General features: G+C 36.3%; 1 protein-coding gene across 8 annotated transcripts in view; it reads left to right on the top strand.

The window, feature by feature from the left end:
• Nucleotides 1–22063, top strand: part of LOC112556262 (uncharacterized transporter slc-17.2-like) — a 34537-nt gene extending 12474 nt beyond the window's left edge. For 5 of the 8 annotated variants that reach the window (XM_025225091.1, XM_025225094.1, XM_025225092.1 and 2 more), the window contains exons 2-12: nucleotides 2154–2639; nucleotides 4676–4690; nucleotides 8983–9269; nucleotides 10285–10518; nucleotides 11036–11123; nucleotides 12082–12177; nucleotides 12348–12481; nucleotides 13559–13708; nucleotides 14133–14265; nucleotides 14734–14975; nucleotides 16577–16794. In XM_025225091.1, coding sequence (XP_025080876.1) covers nucleotides 2303–2639; nucleotides 4676–4690; nucleotides 8983–9269; nucleotides 10285–10518; nucleotides 11036–11123; nucleotides 12082–12177; nucleotides 12348–12481; nucleotides 13559–13708; nucleotides 14133–14265; nucleotides 14734–14975; nucleotides 16577–16654 — 1794 coding nt within the window. In that variant the 5' untranslated portion in view covers nucleotides 2154–2302 and the 3' untranslated portion in view covers nucleotides 16655–16794. Of the gene's footprint in view, nucleotides 1–175; nucleotides 197–2153; nucleotides 2640–4675; nucleotides 4691–8982; nucleotides 9270–10284; nucleotides 10519–11035; nucleotides 11124–12081; nucleotides 12178–12347; nucleotides 12482–13558; nucleotides 13709–14132; nucleotides 14266–14733; nucleotides 14980–16576 lie in introns of those variants that run through there. The other 3 variants (XM_025225096.1, XM_025225099.1, XM_025225097.1) reach the window with 3 other exon arrangements.
• Nucleotides 22064–22629: the final 566 nt, after the last annotated feature.

The raw sequence follows: 22629 nt of genomic DNA, 5'->3' as shown, positions 1-22629 counted from the left end.
AACAGTCAAGTCACTTTACGACTTTTGTTTCTCTCACACACACACCCGTATATACGCCGTTCCTTATAGGACTTTCTCGAATTTTCTACGAGTGCATGAATAGCCTCTGATTATGGACGTCTATATATTAGTTCATGCTCTGATAGCAGCATCTGAATTCCCAACTACAAGAAACGAACGTGCTCGACTGTAGGAGGTATAGCAGTTTTACCATCCCTTGATCATTCGTTACATCTTGCTACATGTTTTGACTACCATCCCTTACCTTGAACAGGGGCTTAGCACTTGAGCTGGTTGATTTTTTAAAAAAAAATCAGAGAGAATGGAATTTATTTGATTTTTTTTAAAGTTGAACTACCCTGTTTGTTAAATGATGGTTTGTTGGCGGTTGAGCCATGAGGTATCTGGCAGTGTAATCAAAGCACCGTGATCTGATTGCTGTCATATGTTGGTAGGAAAAGAGTAACATGACACCTGGGTCTCTCCTATTCAGGCCAAGGAAAAGTGACACTAGAGAAAGATCTCTTTCTCTCTCATGAGCAAAACAGTTAAGAATTTAAAATTAGAATGATAATCCATACATATAAATGGTGTGTATTTGCCCACGCAGGCATGCATTAAGTGCGTGGTTGTAGAAATAATATTTTATTAATTGTTTTTACGGTAAACTGTTTTCTTGAGGGGTGGGGAATGAAGTGTTAGACTACACTTACCTCTGGGCGAGCATTTTGTGGGGCAGTGGGCATCCCCACTTCCTTGTTGTTTTTGGGCCCCTACCTGGTGTGTTGGTGGCCTTTTTGGGCTTCACCACCCCTTTTTACACTTCATCTATTCTTTTACATTTTGTTTACTTATTATGTTGGCTTTTAAATAATGTTATGGTTATATGACTTGAGAAGATTTATCCCTAAACTTTTAAAGTTAAAATTACTTTTTTTTTGCCGTGATATAGCACTAGTTGCTGGCACGGCATTAAACACAAACAAACAAATTGGGCCCCTACCTACTCATGGATCATGGTTCCATTCAACGACATACCCAAGGCAGTGTGCAGCGCCAGATAGATATCACGGACATACAATAAAGTGTGCATGTCTTCCCCTTCAGGGATGGTCTATAATGTTTTTCTATAGTACTTTTGAAGCATGAAGCACTGATAAGTGGGCTAAAGGGGGCATACTGCATTACACGATACATTTGCGTTGCTCTTATTGTCGGCCACTCGGTCATCTAAAGCAGTTTTAAAGGCTCAAGTATCCTTACCCTTCACATTAAGAGGTGAATATTAAAAGGGTGGAAAATGTATAGTGAAACAGTGGTAGGCAAAATAATTTGCTAGAGAAGATCAAATGAAGGTGATATATGTTTACACTGAGGCCACCACATTTGCCTGTTTTCGAAGTGGGTATGGGTTTGTTAAATGTGTATCTATGCAGGGGAGATGATCCATAGGTCACAGATATGACCAACCATTAAATTAACATCTGGAGATGGGAGATAATTATATATGGGATGTGAGATGTTTCCAGAGCATGTAATCCCTTGTTAAGGAAAACATGCTATCTAAATGAAATAACTTTGTAATTCAAGATTTAAAGATCACGGCTACAGTAATAAGTTTACCAGCCTTGAAGTGTTACTTTCCTTGGTTGGATTACAAATGTGTCAGAAGTAAACCTTTTTTTTGTGTGTGAAGACTTCACTAGTTGGTTGAACCTTCTTCTCTTTGCGTGCATGAAAATGTTTGTTTCATTATCTTATGCTGTCCATGATTGTGTTTTGCTATGCACTAGTTCTGCCTCTTATATTAGTACTTCACTGTTTTAATGTACTTTAAGAGATTTCCTTCAACATTTAAATATTTAAATTTAAAGGATAGCATAGATATTACTGATATTAACTACAGGTGTGTAAGGTGGACTCATGCATATCTTTTATTCAGTTGAGTGTATAATGTCCCTCTTCTTCAGTTTGGTCAAAATAAGTTAAGTTTATATAAGCACTCATTGAAAAATTGATTCTGAGGACTAGGATTGATGAACTTACTGTTTATGTTGGTTAAGGTCTCATTTTGTAGCTGAATCAGATCAGACATGAATATTCATCATTACAAAATGTGTTTATCGGTTTCACTTTTTCCCCTATGATTACAGGGCCCCATGCATGATGCATCACTGATGGTTCTGTGAAGTACCAGAGCTTTTCTTCATTTCCCTCTTGATTTACTACGTGTTCTGCGCTGTCAGAGACATTTCTTTTTTGATCCTGTTTGTCATTAAGTGCCAAGAATCAGGTAAGCACCATGCCGGCACAAGACAAAACACCCGGAGATGTTGCTTCCTCTCCAGCTTCCAGTGAAAGGCCTCTATCGGAAGCAAACTCCTCTGCAGCTTCCTTGAACAGATCTACGTCTGCAGAGGATGCCTCATCCAAAAGAGCCGCTTTTGGGCGGTCAACTTCAGGTTCCACCACAACATCACCATCCAGGCCCCGGCTCACAAGCCAGACGTCACGAGATGGGTCAATACGTCAGCGCCGAGCATCCTATCGAAGGCAGTCCAGTTTTGACCTTGCACACACCAATTCCTTAGCATCTGTACCAGACATAAAACGGCTAGAAGCCCTCGACATGTCAAAAGGTAAATCATCTACTTTATGACTGTTGGGATTTTCAGATTTCATTACTGGAGGATAATTTATGAATTTAGAAGTTAGTGGCAGACAATGATTTCTATAGATTTGAAATTGTTTCCCAGAAAAGAGATTAGCTTGAACCTCCACCCCTCAGTCAGGGATTTCATAGCCCTACTATCATTAGGTAGTCTTGGGAGTGATAAAGACTAAAGGAGTAAATCCCCATAGTAGTCAGATGTTCACACAACATCACTAAGCAAAGCTTAGATGATTGAAGGATCTGTGGTCTCACCTGGGAAGGTGATAGGTACCACAATTGTATAAGCCCATCTCCAGGACATTGATGGACAGCAAAATCAAACTATGCCAGATTGGTCAAGGTTAACAACAACTGCATACCTCATCAACAAGCTTCAGGAAGGGGACAAAAAAGGCGTGCTTTTGAAGTTAGACTACAAGCAAAGCTGAGTGAAGGATCTTTGGTTGGTACAAGGAAGATCCACTTATTATACCAATGCGGCAAGGAGAAAGAATCCACTCATGAGCAAGGAAGGACATTTTAATGCTAAACATCAAAGATATATTACTTTCAACAGCCAAAGATGCTCTAGAGAGTCAGAAGAAGAGGAAACTGCGCTAGATCACAATAATATCGTAGATCTCTGATCAAAGGAAGTCCTTGAAGAAAGGAAAAGATAGTCTGAATTGGCTTTCAAGTACAAAGCACTTTTAGCAATTTTAGGGAAGGTATAAAGACAGCTAGGAAGAACTGGATCAAGACCACACAGGAGAGATTGAACTCGGTGACAGCAAAGAGGCTTATTAATTACAAAAGGCTCACCAAGACAAGATAAAACAATACTTCCGCAATCAAAGACACCGATGACCACCTTCTCACAGAAAGTACTGCTGTACTACAACAGTATTGTCTTGTTTGGCCATACAACAGCAAAACACTTCTCACTGCTTTGCAGACCTAAGTGATGAGCCTTGTCACCTGCTGCACCTACCCAGCTGTTTCCCCTGGTAGTGTGTAGTGGTGAACCAGTGTAACCATTTATCAACTGGATGAATGAGTGAATGAATGTAAAAAATAGAACCTGGTAAAATAAATGTCCATGTGAATGTTATCAAGGAGAATTCATAGAATGCTGTATAACTGTATCACAGCAGGGACAGCATGATGTCAAATGCTTGATATCTTTTGTTATTTGTGCATCCTCTCTTTTGCTCCTTAAATCTGCTGAAAGCATCTTGGTAAACTGAAGCATTTTGTCATGGAGTGTGTCCATGTGTAAGGTCAATTAGGTTATTCAAACACTTCTTTGCCAATAATATCCATCTTACTGATCTATACTGTTACTGACAGTATTGAAAACATAGCCAGAAAGTTGATCAGTGATCCTTTTACAGATGTTGCATTGTTTATTTTTAAACATTTTCAGAGAAAAAAGTCATAATCACACTTAAGTTATTATTAAAGGCCATTATAAGTAGTAATGGGAAGAGCTTTTACATTTGGAGGCATTGATCAGGGGCAGATAGTTTCTTTTTCATTATTTTCTTCATTATATATTATTTATTCATGTATTCATTATGTACTTTTAGTTAGTTGCATGCCATTTGTATGACATTATGTTTATCTACATTTTAATCTGTGACTGCTGTCATTTAGTTCTAATTGATGTGTTGTTTTAATGTTGAAAGCAATCAAGTATTTTTTGCACTATCCATTATTTAGATCACAGCATTATTGTGGCTGATGATGAAGCAATTAATTATTTAAAATATTACATTATTTGTTCCATTATGAAGAAATAACCTTCAGCAGTAAAATATAACAAGCCTTGTGGACTTAAAAGATTTTTAAGGCTTTCTGTGCCGCCTTTGTAGATAAGTTGTTAAAATTGACGAAGATTGCATGGCATCATCTCACTGCATCATCATCATTAAAATCACCCACCTCCTATCAACAATGCATCCCAGTTGCACATCACAAACATTAACCAGTTTTTGAAATCCATGTTTTTTGCAACTGAAGGAGAATTCGCTAAAGGTAAATTTTTGTAAATGAAATGTTTCACTTTTTTTATTCCATTCAACTTTTTAAACTTAGCGCTCACACATTGCTTGCTTCCTTTACCACACTTAGATGCATTCATTATATCAACATTTGTCTTTCTCAACTGTGCTGAAGGGTTTGTCCACAATTGCTACACCAGACTACTGAATAAATTATTGAAAAATAGCATTTTTTCAAGTAGAAAAATGCTTTATATAATGCTGCTAACTGGAATTGGATTTGTATTTGCACAGCCTTACCAGCAGTGAAGATAGTTGTAGAAAAGAAAAACAATTAATTACTCTATATCAGCTGTTAACAGGTGTTACCAGTCATAGAGATGGTGTTGGCAAAGGGGCAGGTCTTATGGTGTCAGCTACTAACAGAAAAACTACCTTTGTGATGAAATTACCAATAAACAGAGCACATTAAAATGCACATTGGAAAAAACAAAACAAAAAAAACCTTCTCAAATATATGCAGTTGCATATATATGTATGTTATCATACTTTATGCCTAAGATAGACTTTCTTAGAAATGCTAGAGCTAACTGAGTATACAGAGCAGAAGAAGAAGAAGTTATGAAGATGTACTTTTACATTTGTCACAATGATAAGCAGCTCGTTAAAGGGCAACATGAGTGCTCAGGAAAAATTGCTGGAAATAGAGCATAAATCAAAATCATAATGTATCATAAAAACATATTATGGTAGCATTTTACACTAAGAGGCGTGAGAAATATTGTATAATTTTGTTTCTTAATGACACCTGGATTTGTTAAAAAAATAGGAAGTGACTAAAGGGGATTATTTCTAAAAATAGCATTGTCTGCATGAGCAAAGAGAAAAAGATGCAATCATTGGTAAAAGAAAACAGACCAGGACCCTGTGTGCTATTGCTGAATGTTGTCTTTGACACTCAGATAAAGTTCCTTAAAGATAATGGCCAATTTCAAGAGGTCTGTTTCAATATTTTAATCCATCTTTTGAGATCCATAAATCGGAGAAGTGAGAGAGAAATGGTGTTTTATGATGAGCTGCTAAAGCTGTATCTCAGCAAAGCAGCTGGGCCTGTAAAAAGGTGCCACATGCAGATAGAACTGCGTGCCTGAAATGAACCTAGGACAGCAATCCTCACTGTGTAGGTGACAGGCATTAACCACTGGACTGCCTGGATAGATTTGAAGAGGAAAAAATAATGCATTTGTTTAGTATTCAAAGCAATTTCATCGCAAATGGTAGCTTTCCTGTTGACAGTTTGACCATATAGAGGCAATTCCAAGCATGTTTATACTCTCCTCCTTTAGAAAGGAGGTGCCAGAAGGAATGTGAATGGATAAACAGGTGGTCTCATTTTATAACTGTTGATTTTTGCTCTTGCCTTTGTAAGAGCCTGTAGCCACACATTCTTAGGTAGATGCACTTAATGTGCACAGAGAAGCAGTTTTTTTTTCAATTCACGTATAGCATGTGTGTTACATCCGTCTTGGCATGCCGATGAGCATGCAAAAAAGTTGGTCAGCCTTAGCATTATTAGTGCTTGTGATGTTATGAAGTGTGTGGTTGTGTGTCTGTGGGGGAAGGGGTAGGTTTTGGAAGAAATTGCTCAAAATCCTCTTTGTGAGTTACTTCATTAACACAAGCAGGCTTTTTGACTTTTATAGCTGGGAACTGTTATCTTAAAGATTGCAGAAATTATAAATCACATTTACCTTTTTGATAACAACTCATACTTTTCAGAAATACATTTGTTGTTTATCGTTAATACAAATAATATATACATAATATTCTTATCATGAATGCAAATAACATTCAACATGTATAGCTGTTTAACATTTTTAGACCAAATATAAATTGTGACATAAACTGACATTCAAATATGATAACAGACTTGATGTTTCTACCTTGTAACAGCAATATCATTTTAATATGTACAGTGTAAAACAGATGTGACAATACTAGACTATAACATATAGTTGTAAGACAGAATAACATGTGTGGCATACTATGTGGCACTTACAAACTATTGATACAGTTTTACCAGAATTTAGTTTTAAAATGTAAATTGAAAAACTACAAGTAGTGTAACATTTGTTCAAGGGGACATTGAGTGTCAGAATACTTAAAAACAGTGTTTTTAGGAATTGATGGAAATTAATTTTACTTTTAAACTTTTCACTTTTAAACCCAATTGAAACCCATTTTTCTCAAAATGTGCATTTTGCAGCAGTGACAATATTGAAAAGCTAAACAAGGAGACATTTTAATGTATACTGAACAAACCAGGTTTAGCTGGTGTATAGAAAGATTGTTTTTGAAACTATCTCTAAAAAAAGAAAACAATTATAGCATTAGAAAATATTTTGTTTATAATGTATACATTTTTGATTTAATTAAATTTGTATCTAAACCATGGAACAAAACAGTTACATTCCATTCAACTGAATTTATACAAATCTTCACATTTATCACATTCCAAAAACTTTTATTGGTCACAATCTTTTACTAAGTATAAAATATTTAAAAAACAACTACTACCTTCAAAATTGGCTGACGTCTTACCTGCTGAAACTGATACTTAAAGTACACAATTTCAAACATCTTTGTCAAGTTTGAGCCAGGATAACAACAATTGAAAAAAGTTAAATGACGTGCACTGCCCCTAATTTGTATAGTCTTTGAAGTGGAGGGGAGTTGGAGTGAAGAAGTGGAGAGAGAGAACATGTATGTACACCTACATAATATGTATGCCCATTTATGTGTATGTAAGCGTGTTCATGCATGCCTCTCTTTGTGTTCATATTTGAGAGAGAGAATGTGAAATTAGAGTGAATTTGCATATAGATTGGCATGTAAAAACATTGAAGTTCTTTTTTTTTTCTTGGTATCAGCTGTATGATTTAGCATTAGGCCTGTTTTGGTATGTTTGCATGTTTCTGCATAATTATTTTGATATTAGTAATAAAAAATAAGATTTTATAATATTTACAAAAACAGTTTAAACTGGGCGAGTAGAATACATTAACTAGTACACTGTATATGATTTTGGTAGCATTTCTCAAGGCCTCTGCACTTAAAGTTAAATTTAAAAGTAACACAGTGTATTAATAATATTTACATTTTGAATTTGCAATTCTTAATTTAATATAAAAGAACATGCATAAAAAGAGCTATAATTTGCTTCTTAGTTTTTTTTTCAGTTATTAATGGTTTTTTTGTTGTTATTGTTTATTGGCTATGTGTTTAAACCTGTTTTCTGTTAGCACAGGTGTATTTTAACTTTGGTTTAATTTTAATGTTTTCAGTGTAGTTCAGATCAGTAAGTTCTTTTTAATAATGTAAATAGCAGTTTGTTCCCATCTTTCTTTCCTTTTTTTTAAATTATTGTGAGAATGGAAATTTATATTTCTGTCTCTCAGTTTAGAGATTAGGAAATCGAACTTAAATCTTAAAATGTCTCCATGTCCTCACTGTACTCAAATAGAACACCATACAATTTATCCTGAATCTCTAGTGTACTTTTAAAAGTCTCTGCATTTTAAGATGTGATCTCGAAGTCATGTGTGGAAAGAGACGCTTAAACTACTGCAGATTCATGGAAACTTAACAACATGCATTCTCTACTTCAAGTTTCTTATTTATTTATTTTATAATGATGGCAGTAAGGAGGAGGTGGAGGCTTATGAATTGAATACATTTTGACTCATCATCAGATTTTTATGATTGGATTATTAAAACTGACTTGCTTACAAGAACTGGCCTTAGAAGACCACATGTCTAATACAGCAGAATAAATGCACCCCAGTCATTACATGTTTTTCATATATCTTATGCAAACCTAGTTTGTGCAAGAACTAGTAATTTAACAAGGCCACAAATGATAATTAATCATGTCAGTAGAAATCATTGAATTTTAAAAGCATGGACTCTTCTTTGCCCATTAGATCCTTGCAATCTGGGATAAGAAAGCAAGGAATATTAACTGCTTAATTTATTAACAAATTATTGATTTTGCATTAGGAAATAAACAGAGGTTGAGTTACTAAACTTTTATTGCTATGTGGCATGTTCCTAGGTTTATTGTCAACAGCATTCTCCATTTTTAGATTTGTAGTAAGGAGTGGCTCAAGAGAAAATATTTAAAGATCCTTAAAAGAGATTTACTTGCTGAAAGTAATTTGAACAGGTTTACGCTCATGTTTTTTTCCAAAGAATATAAGCATATCTGCGTATTAACAATGCCACCAAATAAATAACATATTTTAATGAATCTCACCTTCTTTCTAGTGCCATGGTGGACCTCCCAAAGGTTCATTCTGTCCATCATTTCCTTCTTTGGCTTCCTGGTCCTCTACGCCCAACGAGTGAACCTCAGCATAGCCATTGTTTCCATGGTGGATCACTCTCATGGTGACCATGCTCACGACATGAACTCGTCTTCATATGGCGTCCACAATAGCTCCAATGCAACAGATAATTCTTACTTTCCTGGCAGCACAACAGTGGGCAGCACGAATGGAACAAACATTGCAAGTGATGGTGAAAAATGCCCAGAGCTTGCAAAGTCTTCAAGGGTGAGAATTTTTGTAATGAACCTGACCAGAAATGTGGCCGAAACAGGATAGGAATTAAACTAATTGATGACTGTCATGTGTAGACAAGTGCTGTGAGTGTTCTGACATTGTAAGCTAGTGTAAGTCATTGGTGAGGCCAGTAGGTTTTAGGGCCCTTTTATGAGGTTGGTTTTCTGTGCTCTAGTCGCCAAGTTTGCAGTGGGTGTACCATACTGTTTAGATGATCCCACCATTGAATTGTTCTATAGTCTAGACTGGCATACATTTTCTGTCATTGTAGTTTTCTATAATATTATTTATTTTTCTCTTGCCCTTTAGATGAATATTTATTTCATATTATTATAATTTTCTATATTGTTTATAATGTGAGTATACACTTTATCCTCTTTATCCAATGTAAATGCTAAACTTAATTTTTCTGTTTCATGTATTATTTTTCAGAGAAGACAATAATTATTTATATTAAAAAAATTTATAATGCTGTCTTGATTAAAAAAAAAAATTATGGTACACTTTAATTCATTTATGGTACATTCACAACACTCATGTGCCCAGGTGCACAGCACACATGTACGGATGCACACACACATACTCCGTTATGAATAAAACAAAGTGTGACGGTGTGTGTGGTTCTAAGTAATACTTTCACAAATACTTAGTCTAAGTCTCACCAATACTTTTGTGACTGGAAAGTAAAATTCTGTGTTTGGTTCATGCGTGCTACTTTGGAATATGTATATTTTAACCATTATAAGATGTCTGGCATAGCTCCAGATGAAAAACCAAATTCTACTAGGTATAGTAAGTTTTGAGAACATTTTATGATATTGACCTGATTTGAGGAAGAGCAAAGTCAGGAGAAGAGGGAACAAAGTGAGCAAGAGTTAGTGGGGTAGTTGTCTGCTGGCTAGGACCATAGCAAGTTTTATCTCCCCCTTTGCTAGAGAACAATGTCTGTCCCCGCTCTTCCCATGCAACAGATTATCAAAGTTTCAAAGATTAATCTTTTGTTCAGCCAGGTGAGTTCAGATGGAACAAGGAACTTCAAGGTCTTGTTCTGGGATCCTTCTTCTGGGGTTACTTGCTTCTGCAGGTACCTGGAGGACGTCTGGCTGAGCGAATTGGTGCCAAGAAAATCATTGCTATTACCATGTTTCCAGTCGCAGTTCTCAACATAATTTCACCATTCTGTGCACGTGCCAGCCCCTACCTTTTTATTGTTGTACGGATCTTTGTGGGCTTGGGGCAGGTAAGGACTAGGAATCAGAACTGCATGTGTCTTCACATCTTCTTTCCATACATTCAGAGTTTGAGTAATCCTATAGGAAGTTTGAGTGCAGTTAAAAACATACACACACTTTACATATGCTAAGTTTACTGTATGCGTGTGCATCAAGTTAAAACAAACTGTAGCATAATGAAATATATTAAAATGGTGCTTACAATATAAAGTAACTTGATGCTCTATGTAACACTGATCTTTGACAGGCTTAGTCTTTCAGTGGCTGGAATGTTGAAATAAAGTGCAGGTTTTAGGGATTTTTAAACTGTAGATATTATGACACATTAATCTATATTGTATACTTATAGGGAACAATATGACACTTTCAATAAGTTAATTATTTTTCCTCTTTATTTTTCATTACAAAGCAGTGTAATGCTTTGAGTTTTCAGATCACTTCTAAGAAGCAATTCTTAAAGCATATCTATATCCTTTTGTGGTGAGAAGTACAATGTTTTCAACTAGTTTTATTGACCATTTAAAGGGAGCGATGTATCCTGCTGCTCAGGCTTTATGGGCAAGCTGGGCACCTCCCATGGAGAGGAGCCGTCTGATTGGATTTTCGTATGCAGGTGAGCAAGCACTTTTGTATGTGTGTGTGTGTGAGTGAATGAATGGCCCAGTGTACTTTCTATGGCTGTGCAGTTAGTGTGCTTTCTTTTAGCAGCTTGAGGCTGGGATCCAGGGTCTGACTGGAAGACTTTGTTCATTGCTTAGTTAATAATAGGCTCAGGGGAACTGCTCTTTTAGCTCATTCTTCATAGTCTTTCTACTGTTACCAATAATTTTCATATTCTTTCTGCTGTTACCAATAATTTAATTGATTGTAATACTAACTGCCCATCTATACTTTCGTTTTGCTGCCTTCTTTTGTTCAGGATTGCTTTATGTGCCTGTGCCATTTTGGGTTCAGGGAATAAATACTGATCTCTGTAGCCATATCTGTGCCATCTGCTCTATTTGACCTACGTTGTCACAGATTACGAATACTTTTGTAGCTGTGAACTACGAGTTTTACTGCATTTGACATTTTTTACTATTATTTGCTTTATTTGGTGCTCTTGCATTCATGCAGTAGACAGCTAGCTATCTTCCATCATATCATTGTAGTGTTTTAACTAAAACTAGAGTGGTTTTGCGACTCATGAAGGATGATAAACAGTTGAAAATCTTGAAACTACTTCATCACTGGATATGCACTGCTTGTCTTCTGACAGCTTGTGAACTCATTTTGGTTTTTCAAATAGGCTTTCTTATTATGATGGACCTTCTTCATGCTGTGTCCTATTACTGGTAAATCTAGAGCCATTCACTTTTTCTAAGATGATGGGGCCTTTAGCTTTAGAAATGAGTGGGTATCTAAGCAATTTTGCATGTGTGTGTGTGTGTGTGAGAGAGAGAGAGTATATATTTGCATGAGCATACTTGGATAAATATGAATATGTGGGATTTTCATGTGAGGACATATGATCATTTTCCATCAGTCCATCTGCTGTATTTATTAAATGTGAACTTCTCCTTTAAATACAGGTGGTCAATTTGGCAATGCCCTAATCTTCCCAATTGGTGGGTTTCTGGCCGCTTATGGGTTTGATGGAGGATGGCCTTCTATTTTTTATGTAATTGGTGAGTTGTCTTTCATATTGTAGATGGTCATTATGTTAAACACCAGATGTAAAGATAATAAAACAGTTGCATAAATCCTATTAATGTTTGAAACAGAGGCAGAATGTCTGAACCACGTTAGAATGATGTTTGAAAGTAATCTTCTGTTTGCTTTACTCTTTACTGTTAAGGAACCTGCGGCTTCATTTGGTGCGTTGTATGGACTATCTTTGTTTATGATACCCCTGAGCAAAATCCTTGGACCTCAGAGATTGAGAAGAAGTACATCAAATTTTCTCTTGGAGATCGGGCCAAATTCAAGAAGGTACAATTTAAAGAAAAAAAAAATTGATGGTTGCCATGTCCTAATTATAAAATGTATTTTTGCAAAAGTGAGCATTAAAGGCAACATGGATAAATAATTTTTATAATTTGCAAAATATAGAACTTGATCAAAATCTTAAAATGTATGTCTTTCAAGGGTTTTCAAGGCTTTTGGATAACTCCTATGATAATGTAAGGTGCTGAAAAGCGTGTTAGAAAATTCGTGTTTATTTTAAAGGAGCATATGTACATAAAAAGCCAAAATTCGTGTCAAAAAATTGCTTTAACATTGTTCTTGTTACTTTTTTCCTGGGAGTGGGGGATGGGGATGAGAAAATGCAAGAAATATTGTCACAGGATTTCCTTGAGTGGGTCAAATCAGGTCACCCTAACAACATTTGTGATTAAGCATTTTTACATAAAATTCCAAGCCCAAGTAACGTTTGGGGTCTAATGCCAAGGAGGCTGCCATGTGTATCAAGTTAGATTTTTATGCTAAATCCTCATGGGCACGATATTATCAGTTTACCTTTCAAACACCAGCCTAAGTTGCATAATTTTTTTTTTTTTATAAATTTGATGGTTTTCCTTTTGCTGGTGACTAAAGTTTGTTGACTAACATATTTTGTTTAAGATCTCCCATTAGGAATATTCTTAGTGTTCTGTTTAAAAGCTTAAATTTAGTAAAGTCCTCAACAGTTTTTGATTTACACTATAGATGGTCAGATTCTGTTATGATTATTACTGTAAAAATCAAGAAACAACATTGCTATAGTCCAAGTTAGAGAGGCAACAGCAGACACTGTGCAAGGTAATTCACTAACTTGTTCTCTCCCTTACTAATATGCAGTAAGAAAAGCTAGAATTATAATATGATTATGTATTTGGAACTGAAATGTTAACTGTGGTAGTTCACATATCTATGTAAATATGTTTTTATGTTTACCCTCTTCGGTCATTTGCCATGGTCTACACCAAATAAAGTCAAAGTCAAGTCCCTTACTTATCTGTCTTTTATTGAAGATTATAGTGGTGATTTGTCTTAATGTCTTTTCTTTCAAACAAAAACAATTGACAGAATACTGCCATTCCCTGGAAGTCCATCTTCACATCCCGTGCCGTTTGGGCCATCATTGTGGCCCATTCATGTGGCAATTATGGTGCTTACATGTTGTTGACACAGATCCCTACATACATGAAGGAAGTTCTTAAGTTTGATATCAAGTCTGTAAGTAAACTTGTTCGCTTTCTGTAATAAACTGGTGCATGCTGATAATATGCTTTTTAAAAATAAATCTGACAAATTTGAACCATGTAAGCTTTCCTCTTGTAGGTTCCTGTCCTTTGCCGATTATGTTAATGTTGTGTAACAGTGATTCTGACACTGAAGTTGTCTATAAAGTTTACAATAATCTTTTCTAACTTGACATGCTTTCTTCTTGGTATGATGTTTAGTCTTGCAAGTTAGCTAAAAGTAAATGATAAAGACTTGTTTCTGCGCAAGACAAAAGTAAAAGTAGTAGTCTTTCATCTCAGTTTTTCTACTGTGATTTTCTACAGGCAATTTTGTCAGTAATTATGATGTTTTTAGTGTCATTTTGATATGAAAAGTAAAAGGTTGTGTTCAACATTTTTATTCATTCTCTCAACAGAACGGTGTTTTCTCCATGCTCCCATACTTGGTGTTCTGGTTTTTTATTACTGTGTCTGGAATGCTGGCAGATTTCTTGATCTCCCGTAACATTCTCACCATAGCATGGACTCGCAAGCTCATGGCATGCATTGGTTAGTATGTTTTTGACTACAGAATTTCTTGACGTTTTGATGTTTGCTTAAGTAGATCTGTGACAGATGGTTATGATTAAAGAGGTGAAGTATGTGACCTCACAGTTGTAGGCTAGTAAGGTACTAAAGCCCACATCTTAAGGCTTTTGTGATGGTAGTTTCCATATCCTCTCCCTCACTGCTTTATCTTTCTTGACCTTGTATGGAGTTAGGTACCCACTGCACAGTTGGGCTAGCTGGTGGATGCATGCTGTAGAGTGTAGAGACCTGTTCTTCATAATCTAGATGTTAAGCACCATGTTTTATTTTATTTCTCTCTCTCTCTTTCTTAATTTTGTGACCAGAATATTTCTAGTTTCTATTTTGTTCTCATGTGGAAATAATTTTAGAATAAGATATATTTGGCAGTTTTATTTTTGAAGAAAAAGATTACAGTTAAGTATAAAATTGTACTATTTTTTCTCACAGGAATGTTTGGCCCAGGAACCTTCTTGATTGGCACTGGTTTCATGAAGTGCACTCAGCAAGCAGAGGCTGTGGTCATGTTGACCATTGCTGTGGGTTTGTGTGGCTTCCATTTCTCCGGTTACTTCATCAATCATGGTGACATTGCTCCACCATATGCAGGCACCCTTTTTGGCATCAGCAATACTGCTGCAACTGTGCCTGGCATTCTTGCGCCATACATTGTTGCTGCACTGACACCTAACGTAAGTTTGATGCAGAAATTTATCAACACAGTGATGTTGGCATATGTCTAACCTATTCTTCTGTATGTTAAATACCAAAATAATGTCCAACACCACTATTAACCATCACCTTACAGTACTGCTCTGGATTACAGCCACTTGCTAGCTCTTTAAATGCACACAGAGGCAATCAAAGAGATTTTCATTCTAGCTTCAGGAGCATGAATTCCAGTGGGATCACTACTGAGGGGTACAGAGCAAGGCTGTATTTTGCCTTTTATCATCTCAACCTTTGGAGTTAGTTTGGCTCATTGTTATTTCTCTGCATGTGGCATCTGTTTACAGAGCTAGCAGCTTTGCTATGATATAGCTTTAGTTTCTGGTTTAGGATAAAATGCCTATTTTAAAAAAAAAACCACTTGGCCTTAAGATTGTTGTAGCAAACCATATTCAAACATTTTGTTTAGGCCAGACCAGTTCTTGTTATTTGTTACGTTACGTACTCAGAACTTAGCTTGGATCTTGACATTTCTATACTCAGGAAATTATGATTCTATAGATTGAACAAAGTTTTCTCCTGGAGAAAACTACCGCCATAAGAGTTTTGGAACTGCACACTCTCAGCAGATTCAATTCACAGCCTTTGGAGCCCATCTGTCCTTTAATGCATGTCATCCCACATCAGTTGATGTTCCAGGTCTTATTGTCAACTAGACCCAGGGATCTTCTTCAGCTTCAGAATTCCCTCATTCGCCCTTGTGAATCTACTTTTACTGTATAGGACTCTGTGTAAAAGCTATTCTTGGTGGTTCTACCATCTCATCTGTTACCTCCAGCTTTGATTTCCAAAGAAAGTGGCCTTCTCTGACATGCCAGGTGTGGGTTGGCCATCAGTCACCACCTTTGACCATTTTTATTTCCTTGATCTATCTGCCTATTTATCTCCTCTTCCCTGTTCTCTCTGGTCAGACCTATTTTGACTGCACAGTACATGGATGTTGGCTAATAACAGGATAGATTATGGACCTTGTTCCCATCTGCTAATGGTTTTTTTTGCTCCTAAGTCCCAAGTCATTAGGTACAGCAAACAAAGAAATGAAATTGAATTAGATGGCAGAGGGTTTCACCTCCTGCCTGCTTATGGTCTTGTGGGAGGGGATTAGCAGAATGATTGGTGGTTGTTTGTCCATCTTAGCTTATAATCCTGAAGTCTAACCCCCACAGTAAGATAAAGCTGCCAGTGATTTAAGGGTGATAAAATTCTCCTTTTGGAGGAGAAAACTAACACGATTAAAGAGTACTTACAGTGTGGTTAGTCTTAAGTGTCATGACCTCTGGTAAGACTTTCTGGTAAGAAAAAAAACCAGTCATTTCTTTTCAGCCCAGCCTTGTAGAGGCTGTATTTGTGTGTATTTAAAAGATTTCAGGTATATGTATTACTTGTGCTTCAACTACTCTACCTTAGAGATCTAATATTTTTACAGTCCGTCAATAATCCTTGTGAGTGAAGTTTATTTGAGTAAAAATAGAAAATATCTATCTAAATATCACTGAGCCAGAAAGAGAAATCTAAATTCTCTCAATGCTACCTTCAGACCTTGTGTATTTTTTCCCTTCCACAGGGGAACGCAGTGAGTGGCAGGTTGCTTTCTACGTTGCTGCAGCTGTGTACTATTGTGGCGCCATATTTTACTTGGTGATGGCTGATGGTGAGATTCAGCCATGGGCTGAACCCCCATCTGATGACACCATGGATGAGCAGGAGGAGATGGCAATGGGTGTCGGGTTTGGGCTTCATGAGATGGCCAAGGTGGAGGAAGAGGAGGAGGAAGAAGAGGACACAGAGAAAATGCTGGAGAAGAATGGTGGTGCTGCAAAGACAGTCAAGGCCTAATTTTATTTTAGCTGGTGAAAGCAGATGATTTCAAAGACAGGTTTGTGTACAAAAGGAAGAAAAAAAAATGCATTGTTTTCTGCAAATATCAGACAGGATTGTACTTTTCACCCCATTTCCCTCTCCTCTCCTTTTTCATTTGAAACACTCATTAGTCCAATGAATGCTGCAAACTGATCAGTGGGTGCCATGTTGGATCATGAATCCTGCAGTTTGGTTTTTAGATGACTTTTTCAACCAGACATTCTTCCTTTTGGATGGCAGTTGGAGGCATTCATGTTTCTGAGGCTTCTTTCCTTCTCTTGGCTGCAGAAATAACTCTGTGATCAGTTTGTTGGGGCTTGTTTTCTGCCCAGATTTCTGAGAAGATATCTGTATTCCCCATTCCCCTGCAACCTTTCCCATTTCCCATGGATTGTGTGTCAATGCTTCTTGTCACATTTTCTGCATCAGAAGGTTTGGTCTCCTGGAGGGGATTCAGAGGTTGTGGTTAATCCTCCATGCTTTTTTGGATGAAACATCTACTTATGTATTACCTAAATTTTCAGACTCTACAGAAATCCACACAATAAGAACTGTTTTTTAGCGTCTTTGATGAAGGGGCCAGCAGTAAGGACAGAAATTGTGCAAACAGAGCAGCACTGTGCTACAAGTGTTTGCATGAATCATGAGGCTACAGTAGAGGTTGTAACAGCTTTGACGAGTGTCTTGAAGTTGAAAGAGAATACATATCTTGAAGTAAGTAATGGATCACATGATATTTGGAAACCAGATTAACTTTTTTTTTGATTGGTGCTCATGGAGAAAATTGGGGATTGTAATGGGTAAATTTGCCCGTTGGATTCTTAATATGCGTCAAGGCATTTGCTGTAGGAAACATTTTAAAGAGCTATTTTTTGCAATCATGAATATAACTGATCTGATCTTTACCAGTTGCTTTGATGGAAACAAATCTTCTGCAGGGTAAATTACTTTTTTTTTTTTAGATTGTTTAGGCACTTATACTAAAACCTGTTTCTGGTCTTATGACAACAAAGGACAAAAAAAGCAACAGGCAGGTAGGTATTGCATTTTGGTTGTCAAAGATTTGAGCAATTATTGCTCCAGTTTTTAGTACTCTGTGTCTGCCATCATTGCACAGTGTCTTTTGTAAGCTCAATGCTGGCTGGTGGGGACAGTTTGTGATATTTCTGTTTCATTACTGATCTAGCATGTATCACATATGTATGGCATTCTTCAACTTTCACCTTTGCAAGATGTCATCTGAAATTATGCAGACTGCAGCTTTTTTTTTAATTGAAATTATACAACTCTGAAGATGGCATGTCTTGGAAAAGGATCTTTAAGATTAAAATAGTGTATATTTTCTTTGATGTGCATCCACTCTTAGCTGGTAGATTTACTAGAAAGTCTTAAAGTCCTGATTGCTATTTTTGTTTTTTTTTAAATTTAGCAGAAAAGTCAGAAGCATGTGTATTTGATACTTTACTGTATTCTAGATGAATTCATTTTGACGAGGGAAATGGCTAAGACTGGCAAAGAATGTTAATACAAGAAAGTTTTCTGATTCTGATGTAGAGTATGCAAAAAAAGCAAAGAAGAGAAAATGTAAGAAGAAAGATTAAAATATTAGATATATATATAAGGGAGAGAGAGGGAAAGAGAAAGAGAGAGAGAGAGTGGATTTTGCTGCCATTTTACCTTTGAAAATCTTGTTGGAGAGAAGCGAAATATTTTACTGTCCAGTTCTCCAATTTTAGAAAGACTCGGAGACAAATGGTCAGTGATACTTTAGAGAGGGTTTTTTTCCTAAATGAAGTTAGAAAGCAGAGAAATAGTTTTGTAATGCTCATGCTTTGTTTTTTTAGTTTGTCCATTTAGCTTTTATGTTTTCACTTTTTCTGGATATTTGTATTCCTTCTGTGAGCTGTTTTGTTGTACATTCAGTTATCATGACACAGATCTGTTGTTCTTCTTACTGGCAGGTCCTTCATTGTTGTATTTGATGGGTGTAATTTAAATATAGGTCCTAGTTTTTTGGTGTGCAGTCAGCAATTTTATTTTAGGGTAGTGATTGCTTTTGTTCTGAAAGTGATTTTATCGCGTGTTCTTTTTATACTTAAGATGACTTACATTAAATTAGAAATGGGTATTACAATATTAGTCATATAATCTAGTATTTGTACATACACTTTTACAATGGCGTGTAAGTAGATAAAATAGTTATATGAAAGGAGAGTACAATGTGTAAAACATATTAAATGTGCTGTTCATCTCATGACTGTTTTGGTATGTGAGCTCATGTGTCCATGTGAAAAGATGGTGATAGATATATTTTTCTGACTGTACTGTACATTTTAAATGATGAAGAAAACATGTGTGAAAGAAAACACATTTTACATGTGTTGCGCAGTTTTTTTTATACTCATAGAGTGCAGTTTTTCTGCATTGCAACTATATGGTTTTAAGTCTTTATATTAAAATGTACTCACCAAAATAATTGTTTTCCAAATGCCTCACATGCAGTGTAAATTTTGTTAATTTCTGTATGGCTACATTTTATGGTGATCTTAAAAGACAAGAAGTTTTTGCTCGTTACCAGGATAAGAAAGCTCTTAAACAGTAGTTTCTGCAGTATTGTTTGTTGGAAATAGCATACACTATGTACTACTATAAAGATAGGTTGCTACATTTTAGAGATGGTCATCACCTTTGAATGGCTTGTCTTTGTTGTCTAAATGCACAGTCTAGTCAGTGGAAGTTGGCGAGTAACAAAAGCAAAATGCATGAACATGTCAAGAATGTGTATGAAGCTTAAAAAAAAGTATTTTCATTACTTATCTCAGCTGTTTCCATGTTTTGTTTGGGCGTGCATTCACCAAGTGATCTGTCATTTATTTAAAATTTTTTAGTCTCTTTACAGTTTTGGGTAATTTACTGAGAAACTCGGATGAAAATCTCCCAGTTAAGAGTACTTTGTTTTGGCACTGGTTTGCAAATCTACTATAAAGGGAGATTAGCATTTCAGGCATTCCTCTATCATCAAGAGGATTTCGTTACTGTAGGCACATTTATTTCTAATAATTATCACCTAAAAGCAATGCAGTCATACGTTTTAGTCATTATGCAGGACACTAGATTCAGCATTCAGTTGTATAAATCTCACTTCTGTAATGAAGTAGGAGTGAAGACAATCAGTGGAATGAGCTTTAAACTCTAGAGGGTGAAATGTGCCACTCTGGTTAACTTTTTCAGCAGTAGCTTTTCTTCTATTTAAGATGGAGCTATGTACTTGTTGATTTGGAAGATGTATAATCTGATGGATTGAAAGAAAAAAGAATTCTTTTGTTTGCCTGAAATGAAAAGCAATCTTTTTATATTTAAGTACTTTTTGAAATTGTTTAAAAATCAGAGGAGAAAGAGCAGACCCATTGTGCCCAACCCTACCACTCCTACACATTCAGATGCAGTTATATAAGGTTACCTTAGAAAACTAACCCAAAAAGTGTTGCGTTTTATATTCAGATTTCCCATTCTGCACAAATGAGTCATATCTGGTTTCTTTGTTATATAAGAGAACTCAAAGGAAGTTGAAGGTAAGTAAGTCAGCTCTTGGACTGAACAGTGCAGTTTGGTCCTTGAAAGGACAGGATCTACATTACTGTAGACAGGTTACTTCATAGGCCTGAAAACGTGCTCATCATACTTATGTCATTCTGTTTCTTTGGCTGCTCTGTTAATCTTGAATTTCAAGAAGGCAAAGTTGCCTGAGACATTGGTTCAAGGATTATCTAGTGCAAATGCACAAGTAATGTGAATTTTCATCTGTGCCTTTCTGATAAAAGTTATCTATTTGTGTGGGGTTTCATTCAGTTTTTCTGAGCTTCCTACTTTTTCCTTGTTTTTTTTTTTTAATAGATCTGTTTTGTGTCCTATGTTTGTACCCCCACTCTTGAGGATAGTAAAAAAAAGTGTTTCATCACAGTTAAGATAAAGAAAAAGATTGCTTTGTCCAAAATGTAGGTGGTCTCGTGCACATCTCATGGTGGAGGGTATTTTTTTTATTTTTGAAGGCAGCCATTTGTGTTTGCATGCTTTATTCCAACATCAGCCCTGGAAGCCTATTCATCATTCATTACATTTCTTCAACGAGATACTTCTGTATTAGACCTATTTGAAGATAAGTTTTTCCCCTGATATAACCATGCCATTGTATTTTTGTAAATTTTGATTACAGAAGTATTTTTCCCATTGCATAAATGTATGTGAGAAAAACCATTAATTTGCAGTCTGCATGCATGTATAGACAGTGGTAAGGACATCATAGATGAACAAAGGAGTTGACTCATCAAGTGATGAAGCAGCTTGTTATGGTTGCTCAGCTGGTAGAAGGCCAATTAATATTTGTAAAAACCATATCTTTCAAGCCAAGAAGTGCTATATGAAATTATGGTTAAGAAAGTTAGCCAAAATGGTATGCACAATCATGCTCTTCATGAACTCTTCAATATATACCTTGTTTTTCATGGACGTTTGTAGTCTTTGGATAACATTGCTGACTTAAGTAAACCCTGCGTAGACCGATATATTTTCAGTTTAAGCTTTTCTCATTGAGTACATCATCTAAAAATTGTCAACTGTAAGTGTAGCATACTAAGGAAAAATTGATTCTGCAGTTCAGTGTCTAAAAGAAAACTTGTTAAGTGTGAGATTTAAAAAAGGGTAAGTCAAGCTGAAGTTGATTCTGTCTGTGGAGTATGTACATCTGTTTTTGTGTCAAGAAATTATTTAATTTTTTTTCATAGAAGGGGAGAAGAACCTGCTTGACAACTTTCTTGCAACAAATTTACTGGGTAATCTCATTTTGTGAATTTCTAGATTGTCTCTGCTATGCTCTAATTTCATCTCTGACTGCAGCTGGTTTGTACTTGCTTAATCTGAACAATAACCTTTGTGATTGTGTTTACTAAGTTCTTGCAGCATTTTAATGTTCCTGTTCAATCTTTTGGCAATTGATGCCATGTCTCCACTCTACTTCCCCAATGTTCATTTTATTGCAGTTTGTGGATTTGTACCGTTAAATTATTTGCAGGAAGTAGAGGTCTCTTTGTGTGATGTAAATTTTGTTGTGGCCATAACCATATAAATCCCACGGCCTGCTTTATCAGTGCTCTGTAGTGATGAAAGATTGAAATAAAATTGCTGTAAAGTGTAATGACTTCTGGTATTGCTTAATTTTTGTGTTCAGTTGTTTTGTTTATCCCTTGTTACTCTTCAAGGAGCACATGGCTGCAACACCTCACCAGCGGACCCGGTTTTGGGCAGCACCCTTCAGTTGGGCCCACAAGTTTTCAACGTCCTTTGCCTCGCTCTCTACTGTTCTTTTCCAAGTCTGCTGTGGTCTCCCAACTCTCCTCTTCCACCTGAGGGTTCCAGTCAAGCCTGTCTGGCAATGGTGTTAGCTGGTTGGTGCAGGGTGTCCTATCCAGCCCCATTTGCACTTTTTGATGTCTTGGCTAATGGCCTTCAATTGGTTGGTTCTTTTCCACAGGCTGTTGTTGGAGATCTTTTCAGGCCATCTTATTCCCAGAATGCAGCGTAGACATTTGTTGATAAAGGTCTGGAGCTTACTGTTGATAGGTTTCAGAACCATACAGTAGGACAGCTTTCATATTGGTGTTTGAAGATGTGGGTCTTACTGCGGAAGGATAATGCTCGGGAGTTCCAGATGAGGCATAAGAGCTGTTAAAAGCATGCATGGCCTTGTTGATGTCGCTTTTG

Source organism: Pomacea canaliculata, linkage group LG2 (assembly GCF_003073045.1).
Source record: "Pomacea canaliculata isolate SZHN2017 linkage group LG2, ASM307304v1, whole genome shotgun sequence".
In the NCBI taxonomy this organism is placed as follows: Eukaryota; Metazoa; Mollusca; class Gastropoda; order Architaenioglossa; family Ampullariidae; genus Pomacea; species Pomacea canaliculata.
The sequence above is the reverse complement of the archived record's forward strand: the minus strand, read 5'-3'. Positions and strand labels throughout refer to the sequence as shown.